Here is a 14,305-nt window from a genome sequence, read left to right as displayed (position 1 = left end):
CAATTCATAAAAATAAGCCAATGAATAATTAATTCTACATCCAATACTACATTTTGCTCCGGAATGTGGTGCCATCTAGGGGATTAAGTACTGAAGTTTGCGTTATATACCGAGAGAGGACGCTGTAGTAGCAGCAACGAAATATGCTCAGCAGTAGGTGATAAACATATATATACATGTATATAATCTGATTATAAACATTTTTGCAATGATCATTCTAACGACTATGCTGAATTAGAAAACACTGAGAACACTTCAATTCTATTCTTATTTTCTTTACGAGCTAGCTTTTAGGAAAAAAACTTCTAAAAAAAAGAAGACATTTTAGGGTTGCTCTAACATTGCTGGGTGTCTGCTGTGACTAATAATTCCGTAATATTGTCATTTGCCTAACCCTAATTATATTCACAGTTAGAATAATATAGTGATTTCATATAGGAACTTCGTCCTTTGTAGTTATCAGTGTTTTATTTAAATTAAAGTTTCAGGTTGTCGATCGATTTTTTTTTTTTTTCATATGGCTCATACAAGTTAATATCGCTAGAAGCTATAGACGAAGTGGATAAGTGTTGACCAACATAAAAAATGATAATATTCGAATTGGCAATTGCGCGAATGAGATTCCTTCTCGGAGAGTTTTATTTAGGTTTTAGAATTGAAACTGAAAACCATCACGTGCTACCAAGCAGCTAAACTGTATTCTAGTAGTTTAACTTTAGTCGTAAATTTTGTCCAACAACGTGCCATTGAAAATAAAATATTTCGTCTTCTTCTGTGGGTTATTCAAGTTGAGTTTAAGGATGAGGTTTGCATTGTTCTCCTGGGATCTGTGGAACGAGAAATTCCTAAGAATAACAAAGTGTCCTACACACAACGACCAAAGAAATCTACTGTTCGTAGTGAGTATATATCAAATAACACGTCTTTCTGTCAGCTGTTCGTTTACTCAACTTACAGCACTTAGGAAAGTACTTGGCACCAATAGAAAAGACCAGCAACAAATACCAAAGATTCTAATAAAACAAAACCCCCATAAACATAAATATAAAACACTAAAGAAATTGATTAAACTTTGTTGTTGTTGTTGTTATTATATGACATACTTCCGGGTGCAAGAGATCTGATGAAGTTGTACATTATAATAACTGGATTTTGTGTCTAAGTGTATTTTGTGGAAAAAATAACTGTTATTGAACATATTAAAATATTTATAAGTTTTTGGCTCTCCATGATTGCCAATTTATATATATATATATATATACGCGTTCCGTCTTTCATCAAGTTCTATAATTACTACAGTCTGGCCCGGCATGGCCAAGTGATGAAGGTGCTCGACTCGTAATCTGAGGGTCGCGGATTCGAATCCCCGTTACACCAAACATGCTTGCCCTTTCAGCCGAGGGGATATTATAATGTTATGATCAATCCCACTATTCGTTGGTAAAAGAGTACCTCAAGAGTTGGCGGTGGGTGATTATGACTAGCTGCCTTTCCTCTAGTCTTACACTGCTAAATTAGGGACGGCTAGCGCAGATAGCCTTCGTGTAGCTTGGAGCGAAATTCAAGAACAAACAAACAAAACCTTACAAAGGAATCTTGTTACTACTAAGGGTTCTTCTGTTATCGAACTACAACACGCATAGCTTGAAAACAAGTAAAACTTGTATGTTTCAGTACTGGAACTTAAAAAAAGTAACGCCTCGGATAAGACGATCTTCTATTATTGCTATGTGGTAATACAACTCGCTTGGCAAAGTTCACATGTCTACTGGCTTTGTACCAGGGCCTGTTGACACGGTTTACTTTGTATTTCGTCCTAGACTGATTTGCTCCCCCTCTCTCTTTGCAACAGCGGCTTTGATTCTTTACATCGGTATAGTAGTGTAGGCACAGAGCGCGTCAGACGTTTCATATTAATGCTAATTTGTCTTAGCCGACCGCTTATGATTTAAGACGGAAGGCGGAGCTTGTCCGCAATGGTTATGACGAGACCTGCTCACTCTATGCTCAGCTATCGCTCAACGCCGAACAGCCAATGTTTTTGTGGCGAGGAATTAATATGATTGGCCTAGGCTGAATACACCTCACGACCATCCCCCGAGAGTGCGGGCACACAACAGGAGCAGACGGCCGGCGACCTTCGTTGCTAGACTTGTCCGTTACAAGTGGAGGTTTCACTGAACACCATAAGCTTAGAGGACGGGCGGGCCTGAACAGACAAGAACTAGGGTTTGATACGCTATGACATATCAGTACACTGTGTATCGAGCTGTTGACACGACCGCGCACACTTAGACCGGTTGTAACTAACATTGTCACGGAACACGGGAGTCGGACAACACTGGGCACGTGGAGCCGTACCACCTGTCCGCCCATATCTGCATGTCGTACTTGACCACGGTCCAGTGTAGAAGTGACTAGTAACTAATTTCAGTGGTGTGGCACGGGTGACTGGCCACTTCATGATATTCAAGGGGCAGTAAACCATGTCATGTTCTCAGTTTAGTTTTAACAGTGCATCAGCTAATACTCAGGTAAGCTTTGTCCTAAGTAGGTCTCACTAGCCATAAAGACTAATGTATTAAAAAGCATGATGATAAACAGTGTAGTGCTCAGTACCAAAAAAATAAAACCCATTGTATATTGAAGATTACCTTTACCAGTTAGTGATTGTAATGTAATCATGGATAGCTTCGATCGATAGCTTTCGTTCGCGATTCCAAGTAAATTTGGTTGATATATTTACGTGTTTTCTTCTATAGAGCTTACAGTGTGTCGTCACGAAGAACACTGGTTATTGAAAACTAGGTTTTGAACATAGCATAACATGACTGGGTTTTGAACGTTCGTCGTAACATTTTCTGAGTAAGGAAGTTTTGTTCCTGGTACGTGTTTAATACTTTGTATCTCCAGACCCTAACGTCATTGTGCGACGGACGCTCGGTCTGCTTCTGTATCCAAGATTTATGTATATCATCTGAAACATGTAAAAACGAATGTTCTTGTACTTTTAATAGAATATGTCCAACTTGCCCATATTAAGCACGTTTTTCTCTACACTGATGAGTCGAGTCTGACTGGAAAATCTGAGAAAACGTAGCAACTAGTTTACTCTAGTTTTGATGCGTATAGGACCGTAGCTGAAACATGCGAAGAGCATATTTTACACACACTAACATAAGAATTCGAGAAACATTTACGTGACATGCTTATAATTTGTTTTGTTTTTATACTTCGGCAGAAAATCGTTATAAACACGTTTCATCATTTTCTGAGTTGAAGAAAGCTCTCTCATTACTGTTTTATTTTTTTCCTTTTTTAATCTCATCTGGCGTATTGTATCACGTTACAGGATACAACAATACACATACAGTAATAAAGTACCACTATGATTTGTATACGAATATATACCCCCAAGAGTCGCTCCGTCTCAAATTATTTTACGGTGTTGGGAAAATTATTGATGGAGTATTTCTAAGAATTTTAATAATTTCCAAATGTTTATTTTGCTGTCTAAGACTAAATATGCAAACAAATGATATATATACAAATATACGTGTTATTTTCTCAGTAAAGTACAAATTCTAGTTTTCTTGTCAATGTTTCTTATTTAAACTCATGTCGTATTTAAATTTTATATTATCTGTTACTTGTTTTCTTCGTATATGTATAGTCGGTAGAGTGTTTTTCAACCTGAAGAAGCCGCAAGGTAAAACTCTCAGGAAATAATAAGAAAATTCTCCGATTAAAAAAAAAGTATCTTTCACATTCGTCATGTTTTACTCTCCCAGCATGCATTATGTCACTTTCACCGGCAACTGTTGTTGCTTTGGTGACATTAATTGGATCACATTGTCAATTACTGTTCCAATTCATTTGCTATTGTTTTAGTGCTACCAGAATGAACAGTATTTATGGAGTACACACTGATCACTGATATTGTTGGTCGAATAATCCTATTGTGTTACATTACTCGCCAAGTTTTCTTTATACTATCATTTCCTTCTTGCAAACAGTTGTTCTATAATTAACTGTTCCAAAGTTGCTCTGTGTTCAGAGTAGCATATAATTAACTGTTCCAAAGCTGTTCTGTATTCAGAGTAGTATATAATTAACTGTTCCAAAGCAGTTCTGTGTTCAGAGTAGTATATAATTAACTGTTCCAAAGCAGTTCTGTGTTCAGAGTAGTATATAATTAACTGTTCCAAAGCTGTTCTGTGTTCAGAGTAGTATATAATTAACTGTTCCAAAGCTGTTCTATGTTCAGAGTAGTATATCATAACGATAAACTTAACAAGAATATCAATTAACTCTTTCTGTGATACATAAAAATCAACTACTGAGTCAGATTAGTAGTTATCGTTTCAATTCACATACTCCATATACTGTTATAATACTCCAAAATCAACTACTGAGTGAAATTAGTAGTTATCGTTTTAATTCACAGACTCCATATACTGTTCTCGTACTCCAAAATCAACTACTTGGGCAGATTATCAGTTACTTTTTCGACAATTACTGAAAATAGCTACTGCTATTAGTTTAAGTATTATTCAGTGTTGAAACTTTGTAGAATGGACGGCAACTGCCTGTTATGGACGCACAAGTGTAGAGAACTTTCGAAACATCGTCCACTACACTTGTGTCTCTACAACAGGCAGTTGCCGTCCATTATACAAAGTTTTATCATGAATACTCTGCCTAAACAATCTATCAAAGAATACTATTTAGTGTTGTTAGATTATCATCTGTAGTTTGAGTACCGAATGTTATCTTGTTACATTCTCATGTATTGTTAATAGAATGTAGTATCGTTAAATTGTCTTCTATTGGTTAAGTACGAAGTGTTGTTTTGTTAGCTTGTCGCCTAGTGTTAAAGTAGATGTAGTTCCATGTTTGTTGGTGATGACTTTTCGTATTTTAATAATATCTTTGTATTAGAATTGTCTTATAGAACTCGTTTTGTGCTCTTTCTAATAACTAGATATATTACTATTGTTAGCGTTTTAATGTTCCTCATTACCCTATTATTTTATGTTAATGTTGAACATTTTCCTCTACAGGAATAGTGATATGTTTTGATTTGATATTTTTACTAGTCTTATATTTTATTTTGCTCACCTTTTTCCAATATCAAATAAAGGAGAGATTTTCATGTTAAGCAATTTCCTTCAAGACTTTATACAAAGTGATAGTTTATTATATTAAACACCTCTCTTTAAACTATACTGCATTGTACTTTTTGTGAGTGATCCTTTAAAATGAAATTATGTTTCATTCTAATACTGAGCAAAGCAAATGGAATAGAATATTAGTTTAAACAGCTGATAAATCACATGTGTCCATCCAACCCGCTGATCACAGATACGTATTTTATCCTGGACGTCTATTCCTGGTAGTTCTTGTTGTTTGACACTTCTTTCTTTAGGACTACTGTGTTCTTTTTATTTAATATTGTTGAAGTGTTGTATTTTTATGTTGCACCACTGTTTCTAGGACTACTATAGTATTATAGTTTTACGTTACACAACTGTTTCCAGGGCTACCACAGTATTATAGTTTTACGTTACACAACTGTTTCCAGGACTACTAACTACAGTATTACATTTTTATGTTACACAACTGTTTCTAGGACTACTATAGTATTATAGTTTTACGTTACACAACTGTTTCCAGGGCTACTACAGTATTATAGTTTTACGTTACATAACTGTTTCCAGGACTACTAACTACAGTATTATATTTTTATGTTACACAACTGCCTCCAGGGCTACTATAGTATTATAGTTTTACGTTACACAACTGTTTCCAGGACTACCACAGTATTATAGTTTTACCTTACATAACTGTTTCCAGGACTACTATAGTATTGTAGTTTTACATTACACAACTGTTTCCAGGATTACTACAGTATTATATTTTTATGTTACACAACTGCCTCCAGGACTACTATAGTGTTATATTTTTACGTTACACAACGTCTTCCACGAGTGCTAAAGTGGGAAGAATTTTAACTGTTAGAAAATCTAACGTATTAGAAGTGCTCACAGACGACTTCTCTATGCACACATATCGATGTGAATTCATATTGTGTGTTTTTAAATTTGTTTGTCGGCGAACACCTTTCACAGTTTTGAAGACAGCAGGACCAAACTTGGCGAGCGAATTGTTTTTATCTATATATCGCAGGCTCTTACCCTTATTTACTTGGCATATCAAAGGAACATAAAATGCACCCAAAAAAGGTTATTCAAGCATGATCGGAGTATAGGAGTAGGTTTGCAGGGTCGCTGAATTTGACATTGAATTTTGTATTTTTAACCTTTCTTTGGGATCAGAAAAACGTGTGTGCTATTTTTTAAAATTTCTTCACTCTCATTTTCACAAACTGGTGAAAGCAAACTTAACACACGTGTTCAGGTACCAAGGGTGAATGTCATAACGATTTTGTGAGTGTGTGTGTAGTTACGGACACACGAAGGAGGGTTAACTACAGAAGTACTGAGGATAATGGAGGAGCTTGAACGGTACATTGGGGCCTCTGTCCATCATGAGAGGGTCATTGAGCCCCACGGTACATTGGGGCCTCTGTCCATCATGAGAGGTCCATTGAGCCCCACGGTACATTGGGGCCTCTGTCCATCATGAGAGGGCCATTGAGCCCCACAGCTGAGTGTTGGTAATTTCTGCTAGTTGTGTTAAGGTCGTGGACAAACGATGAACTTTGATTTCTCTCGATCTAGGAAACTTTATTCTAAGTAGGCCTTTTACCTTTAACATTAATTACTGCTATAATATCCTTCGTGTTGGTGTTAACTCTATTTTCGAGTGTTAATAATCAAAATAACTACAGACGAATATCGTGAGTTACCATAGCCAAAGAAATCAAGTGATCAGCGAATGGCAGTTGAATTATAGTTTTGGAAACAATTACAAAACATAAAGTAAATAGTATGCCGTTTTCAAGACATTTCAGTGTATTAAAGATTTGGAGCTAAAATGATTTTTGTCACTAAAGTTATTTCCTATCTGCTCTGTGAACTTCAAAATCGAACCCAAGGCAACTGAGAACGAAGATCTTTTTATACGTAATCCATTTCCAGTAGACTGAGTAGAGAGTAGCTACAGTGACCAACCTGCAGGACATAACATCAAAATTTTTCTGGTGACCAGTGGAGAGTTGACCTTTTGTTACCACCTGCTGTTCTTTTTCCTTCTTGAACATATTCTAAGTAATTGGTAGATCAGCACGTGAGTGGTGCACGAGATCTTATGGTCATTGTATAGACCTTGTACCTGGTGGTCAGTTTGTCTGTCTCTTGGTGTGCCCGTTTGTTCCATGCTAGATGGACCATCAGTAATTTTGTCCTAACATTTACCTTTTGTCCAGCACTGGACTTCCCGCAGAGAACTAGAACACGACAAACACCTACGTTTTCCTTACCTTAATTTTCACAGGAAGGCTGATATCTGTCTTTAACTGTTTGCGTTCACTTTAAAGATTCGTGTCAGATAATTCTCTGACATTGTCAACACGCGCTGTGTTAACTTCACGATTTAATGCTGCGGGTATGGGCTTGGCAATGAACATTGTCACGTAAATGAATTGCTAAAACCAGCGCTGCTTCTGTCTTCCCAGTAAACACTGCTTCTTATGTTTCATTCGAAAAACATTATAGCTGCTAACACGTCTAAAAACAAAGACAGTCTGTTAATAAATTAATAATGTGATAACATGAATTTCAACGTATATTATTGGTAGTGGGCTACACTACAAAGCATTGTGGATGTTCTCTCAAAGTTCGCTGTATACAAGTTCACGTTGCATGTACAGAGTTCTGAATGAACTTGGCGTTGCACATATAATATTAAAATCATATCTGCATTAATACTGACTAATCAACAGGCAGAAGATATTGGGTCCTTTTCCATGTAGAATCATATTTATATTAAAATTGAATAATGAACAAGAATAATCTATTGGCTTCTTTTCTGTATAGGATCATATTTCTTCCAAAACTGAATAATAGACAGGGAAAAGATATTTGGTTCTTTTCCGTGTAGGATCATATGTTCATTAAAACCGACTAACAAATAGGAAGAACATATTACTCTTTTCTGTGTGAAATACAAGTCTTGGTTTGTTTTGCGTGTCGACTGTGTTAATTTATTAAAAAAAATAAAAACGTTCTCCTAGTGGTACCATCGCTGTATATCTAAATAGTTTAGATTTGATTTCGAATAGATATTGTGATTTTCAAATTTGCTAGTTTTACCTACTGGAATTTGAGCGGGTTATCTATTTTTGTCGCTATTTTCGTACAAACAATAACTATATGATGAACGAGTTTATGTGTTTTTGGACTCTCGGTTTTTAACTTTTTCTATTTATGATTAATTTACTTTTTAGAAAGTTCCATTTGAGAACGGCATAGAAAAGTTAAAAATACACTATTATGTGAAGTGATATAACAAGTTTGGTTTAGTTTGTTTTCGAATTTCGCGCAAAGCTACACGAGGGCTATCTGCGCTAGCCATCCCTAATTTAGCAGTGTAAGACTAGAGGGAAGACAGCTAGTCATCACCGCCCACCGCCAACTCTTGGGCTACTCTTTTACCAACGAATAGTGGGATTGACCGTAACATTATAACGCCCTCACGGCTGAAAGGACGAGCATGTTTGGGGTTACGAGGATTGAGAGAAAACCAATAGTAAAAGAAAATTAGTTTCATGTACATAAAACTAAGCTACTTTAAAACATGTAAAAATATTTACGATCTGAGACAACAAGTCCATAACATAAGAGCATAAACAGTTTTAAATACATAACAAAAAAAAGGACAGTAAAACAGGACATCTGGTAAACAAGAAATCAGAAGTGAATATCATCATAAAGACACAACAAGGTCTTAACAATAGCAAAACTAAACAACGAGAAATAAATAACTGTGACACAAACCAATAATTGAACAACTGCAAAACAACATAACAAGAAATTCACACAGGCGTAACAGCACAATAAAAAATGAATAATTGTAGACAATGCAATATGAATTGAACAACGGCAGAACAACGCAACGGAAAGAAAATGAACAACGGGACCTTCGATATTCAGTTACTCCAATTTTCATATTTTTTAACTATAACTTTAAGTTTAGCAATTCGATATTTTTATTACGGTATTTAAGCATGCGTTATTATTTAAGACTAATATCAGAATTCAGTTTGGTGAGTGTGTTTTAAGTCTTTTTTCAATGGTGAGATACCTTTGTTGAATCAATTTTACGTATGTTTTTTGTTGAAAGAACACTCGATGCTTGCGGTTTAAGTTTATTTTTTAACGTAGGAATACACTTTGGAAAGTGTGTTTATTTTATGTGTATTTTCTAAGGAGAAACAAGAATAATGAGAACACACACTTGCTGGATGTATTTTATACCCAATACACTCTGTGTTCGTGGCTATACTGTCAAATGTTATCAGGATATAGACACTATTGAATAAACGCATCATTTAGATATGTTGAGAAGTTTCACCCAATTTTTATTTACAGATACTAATGCCAGGACAACCGGCGACCCAGACACTTCACTCAGCCGCCACCGGACAGAACTGCTGTGAGTCCGGTCGCCCTGTTCTCACCGATCCCCTCACGGGACAGACCGTGTGTTCCTGCCAATATGACGCCCAACTGCTCAACTACCAACGGCTAGCAGCGTCGGGCTTACCCCTGAACATGTACGGAACAGCGGCAGCAGCAGCAGCGGCTGCCTACACAGGCGACCAGCCATTCCTTCCACTCACCCCGGAACAGTCAGCGTTCTATTCCCCAACGGTAAGTTGAAGACTTTGTGTTCAATAGTGGCGTAAAATTATAGGAAGTAAATTACTTTTGACACGCAGGAAATTTCATGTAAGCTAACTAACATTAACGAAACAGTGTTTTAAAAAGAGCTCGATTGCGCATGGTTTCTTCGTAATTTCATTAACGCTTCAAATTAGTAGTCATCTAACCAGTAATCCCGTTCTCTAGTTTCAAAATGCGGCACAATGCCATCTTGTCCTACCTTAAAATCGCTCCAAAGAGTTTTCACGACTGGAGTTCAAGAAAAACTAAGTACAAGTAAATAAAACCACCAGAGAAAAGCGCACTCTGGTGACTAGTAGCTGCTACATTACGAATATCAAAGACGATAGTCTTTACTCCTGCACTTTACACATAACTGCTTCTCGTAAACCTTAATTTGTAATGTTTGTATCGCAAAAATTATATGCAATGTTTGTCTGTGATGACGTTTTCAATTTCTTTCCGTTTCCTACTGAATTGTCTTTAGAGATCATTCGTTGTAAAAATGTGTCTCAGAACGGCTGGTATGGGCATTAACACTTATACCAGCCGTTCTGAGACACATTTTTATTTCAAGTGGGTTTCTCGTCATCAACAGATCATCCGTTGTAGTTTGTATTCTTGAGTAGCCAGTCTGCGTTATGATCCATCAATGGAATACATTGAACTAAACGCTCGTCTTGAACCTGAAATCAAAATGAACGGTTATTTCTGATCTTATGCGATATTGAAACCGTGATTTGGGTTTGTTAGAACTAACGACGATGTGTGAAACCCAGTCGCACTCTTTCAGAAAAGAACACGCCCAGCTCTACACAAGGCACGTAGCCAACAAGACTCACCGCCATTTCTGGCCTGCTCTTGTCTGACCGAATAGTGGGATTTGACCTTCACTCTTATGACCCACGGACCCAAACCGCGGGTGCAATTATTATTATGACTCGTTGCCGTAACGGTGCACAGGAGGTCCACTGTCCAACACCCTAACTACGAGCCCACGATCCACCCTTATGGTAATGACTTCATATAAAGCTAAAACCTCCTCATCGTGTGTATATTCCTGTAAGCAGATGATAACGACAGAACATGATTACGTTATTGTCAACAAGTAGAAGGAACAACGATCGTGTTTTAGTCGTTTGGTTTACGATATTTTTGAGGGAATTCTATTTTGATATATTATCTATAACACTTCAATACTTCTTTGAAACGCCTTCATTCGCATATTTTCGTAGCTCTCGCGACGTTCTATAATTTTACCGCTTGTTCTGTGCCCAAGGATTTATTTCTTACTGACTTAGGATGATATGTTCCTCTGAAAGCATATTACTCCATGTTTTGTAGTTAAAGATTTCACCAATAGTGACATTTTTAGGATAACATGCTTCTCTGAAATCATACTACCACTTGTTTTGTACTTAAGGATTTTGCTACTTGTGACGTCCTTAGGATAACATGCTTCTCTGAAATCATATTATCACTTGTTTTGTACTTAAGGATTTTGCTACTTGTGATGTCCTTAGGATAATCTGCTTCTCTGAAATCATATTACCACTTGTTGTGTACTTAAGGATTTAGATGCTTTGTATTTCCATACATGTATTCTCTCTATACGCTATGCAGCTATAAAACATTAGTACTACAATTTAATCCCATCGTATATACGTATTGCATGTTGCTTTAGATTCTGCCATAATTAATTTTCTTTTAAACATGCTACAGCGATTTTTTTTGTTTAATATAAATCAAACTGGTCCTAAGTCAGCAGGTATTTACTTCCGGTTGTCTAGTACTCATATAAGATGTTTACTGTCCTATCCAGTTTATGTTTCTATTGTTAGGAATGCAAATCTCTCAATTCTGTCGATTAGTTGTCACAAGCTGTTCATAATGTAAGCACAATAAAACACCTACAAGGTTGAAATGACCCACACCGTCAGCACCTACACACACACTGGCTTGAAGACGAAAGGCGGAAGACTTTCGAAACGTCGTCCTCTACACTTGTGTCTCCACAACAGACAGTTGCTGTTCATTCTACAAAGTGTCTTCATGAATACTCTGCCTAAACAATCTATCAAAGAAGACCAAAACACGCTTTTAGGCCAGGGTACAAATTGCGCAAAGATGTTTATTTCTATTTTCCCTCGGCGCCCTTCTGTAGGTTCAGAGAACAGTTTGTCTATTTATTTCAGTGCAAAGCAACACAAAAGGCTGCATATGTTATATCCAACACTGGAAATCGAACCCTAGATTATACTGTAGTCATTCCATAAACTCACCGCTCACCCAGAAAACAGATGGCGATACTAAGTGATTTTTGGGAATTCTTAAATATAATGTATTTTCTCTGCAAAAATACTGAAAACACTCCAGTGAAAACAAAGATGTCTCAAAAAACATGATTTTCCTTTGTTTTTGAACACATAATTCCATGTTGTCATTTGAAACAATGAACTCATGTTCGTATTTCACACACAGGTATGTGACGAAGCGATTGTAAAGAACTCGTTATAATTATTCCTATTCAGAATACGGACAACAACCTGAATAATCTAAGAAAAAGCCTGAGTGTTAACTGTATTGGTTGTGCAAGTCCCTGCCATCTCCTAATCATGTATGTATTTACAGCAGATCACACTAATACGATATAAACTTAATGACAAACACAACATCCTAACTCTTGTAAAATTTGTTTTTAGTTTTGACAAACTTTTAAAAAGAACTAATACTTTAGAGATACTCCTTACTGTTAGTTTAATTACAGAATTATATTAGCATATTAGCCGCGATGAGCAAAACATTTGTGACAATGTTCGTGTTCTTCAATTTTCTTGTTCTATAATTTTCACGCACGCCATCTACACCGTGCTTCCTTGGAGGCATAATGTGTTACATAGATAAATCCTAGCCTATTTGAGAAAAAACAACAACAAAAAAAAAACACGGTCAGACAAACAAACTAACGTAGATGTAACTTTATTTGGTAAAACTACACATAAAGTAAACAATAAAGTAGAGTAATGGTAATTATAATAGTATACAAAGTATGAAACAGTTATGAGCATTTAATGTATGACATGATTTTATGCGCTGAAACAAAGAAACTCACAAAAAACGAAGAATAACACACTTGGTAAAGGAAAAACAGGTAAAAGGCAGTCTATGAAATGAATAAAAGATAAATTATTACAAAGCAAATTAAGTGTGAAGTTGTAATGAAGGTAAATCTAGCTGGTATGCAGAAACGTCTGAGTGTGTAATCATAAATTTATAAACATATGGTTTTGAACAAACTGCGCATGTGTATTTTAGAACCAAATAAGTCGAGAAAAATCATATAAATTGTGTTTAGTGTAATATTGATTTTTTAAAGATAGTACATGCGGGTTAAGTGTTGTTTGCGTGAAATACTTTGCAAAAACAAAACAAAAGTTGAAATCGAAGACAGTCGAAAACAGTCGTCACGTTATTACAACGAGAATCTGTCATCGTGCATCATATACGCTGGGTTAAAAAGTTTGACTAAGCAAGTAAACAGGTGAGGTGATTGTGAATGGAGAAAACAAATATGGCAATCCATACTTTTCAGACAAAGGTCTTTCTAACGATATGGAATTTGTAGCGTATGATCAAGAAATTTGCAAGAAACGTTCCGGATTGACAAACGCAAATGTATTATTTATACAGATTTAAAGAGTACGTATATGAGAGATTCATCCAAGGTAATCCATTAATATAACCCTCAACTAACTATAGGAGACCCTGACTTTCAGAAATTGGAGCCAAAATCAAGGTTATTGTCTTGGATTTAGGTTGTTGTTTTGGAATTTCGCACAAAGCTACTCGAGGGCTATCTGTGCTAGCCGTCCCTAATTTTGCAGTGTAAGACTAGAGGGAAGGCAGCTAGTCATCACCACCCACCGCCAACTCTCGGGCTACTCTTTTACCAACGAATAGTGGGATTGACCGTCACATTATACACCCCCACGGCTGGAAGTGCGAGCATGTTTTAACGCGACGCGGGCGCGAACCTATACACCCCCACGGCTGGGAGGGCGAGCATGTTTTAACGCGACGCGGGCGCGAACCCGCGACCCTCGGATTACGAGTCGCACGCCTTACGCGCTTGGCCAAGCCAGGCCTTGGATTTAGGAAATTAGTCTATTAAGAGAATATATTTTATGTAATACGGTGAAATTCAAAACATTCTGTCTCCATAACCCTACTTTCATAGTTATTTACATTTAAATTTTTTTTAAACACCTTTATTCCACCCATATTCGTCACAGCCCTCGTGACGTCCTCAAGGTAAGAGTACTTCTGGTAAATCATTTCAACCCGTGTTGTAAGCTTAAACATATAGCCCCTTGTTACGTCCTTACGTTCTTTACTAAAATAATTTTACCCTTTGTTACGCATTTAAGTATTGAGACTTTCGTGATATTTTTAGGGTA

The 14,305-nt window shown here is 36.6% G+C and overlaps 1 protein-coding gene across 1 annotated transcript in view; it reads left to right on the top strand.

Annotated features, from left to right (window-relative positions):
- Positions 1 to 1,841: 1,841 nt before the first annotated feature.
- The window catches only part of LOC143250823 (uncharacterized), a 35,411-nt gene continuing 22,947 nt past the window's right edge, over positions 1,842 to 14,305 (top strand). The window contains exons 1-2 of the mRNA XM_076501876.1: positions 1,842 to 2,534; positions 9,555 to 9,836. Coding sequence (XP_076357991.1) covers positions 2,487 to 2,534; positions 9,555 to 9,836 — 330 coding nt within the window. The 5' untranslated portion in view covers positions 1,842 to 2,486. The remainder of the gene's footprint in view (positions 2,535 to 9,554; positions 9,837 to 14,305) is intronic.

The sequence above is a fragment of the Tachypleus tridentatus genome, chromosome 5 (assembly GCF_004210375.1).
Source record: "Tachypleus tridentatus isolate NWPU-2018 chromosome 5, ASM421037v1, whole genome shotgun sequence".
Lineage (NCBI taxonomy): Eukaryota > Metazoa > Arthropoda > Merostomata > Xiphosura > Limulidae > Tachypleus > Tachypleus tridentatus.
The sequence above is the reverse complement of the archived record's forward strand: the minus strand, read 5'-3'. Positions and strand labels throughout refer to the sequence as shown.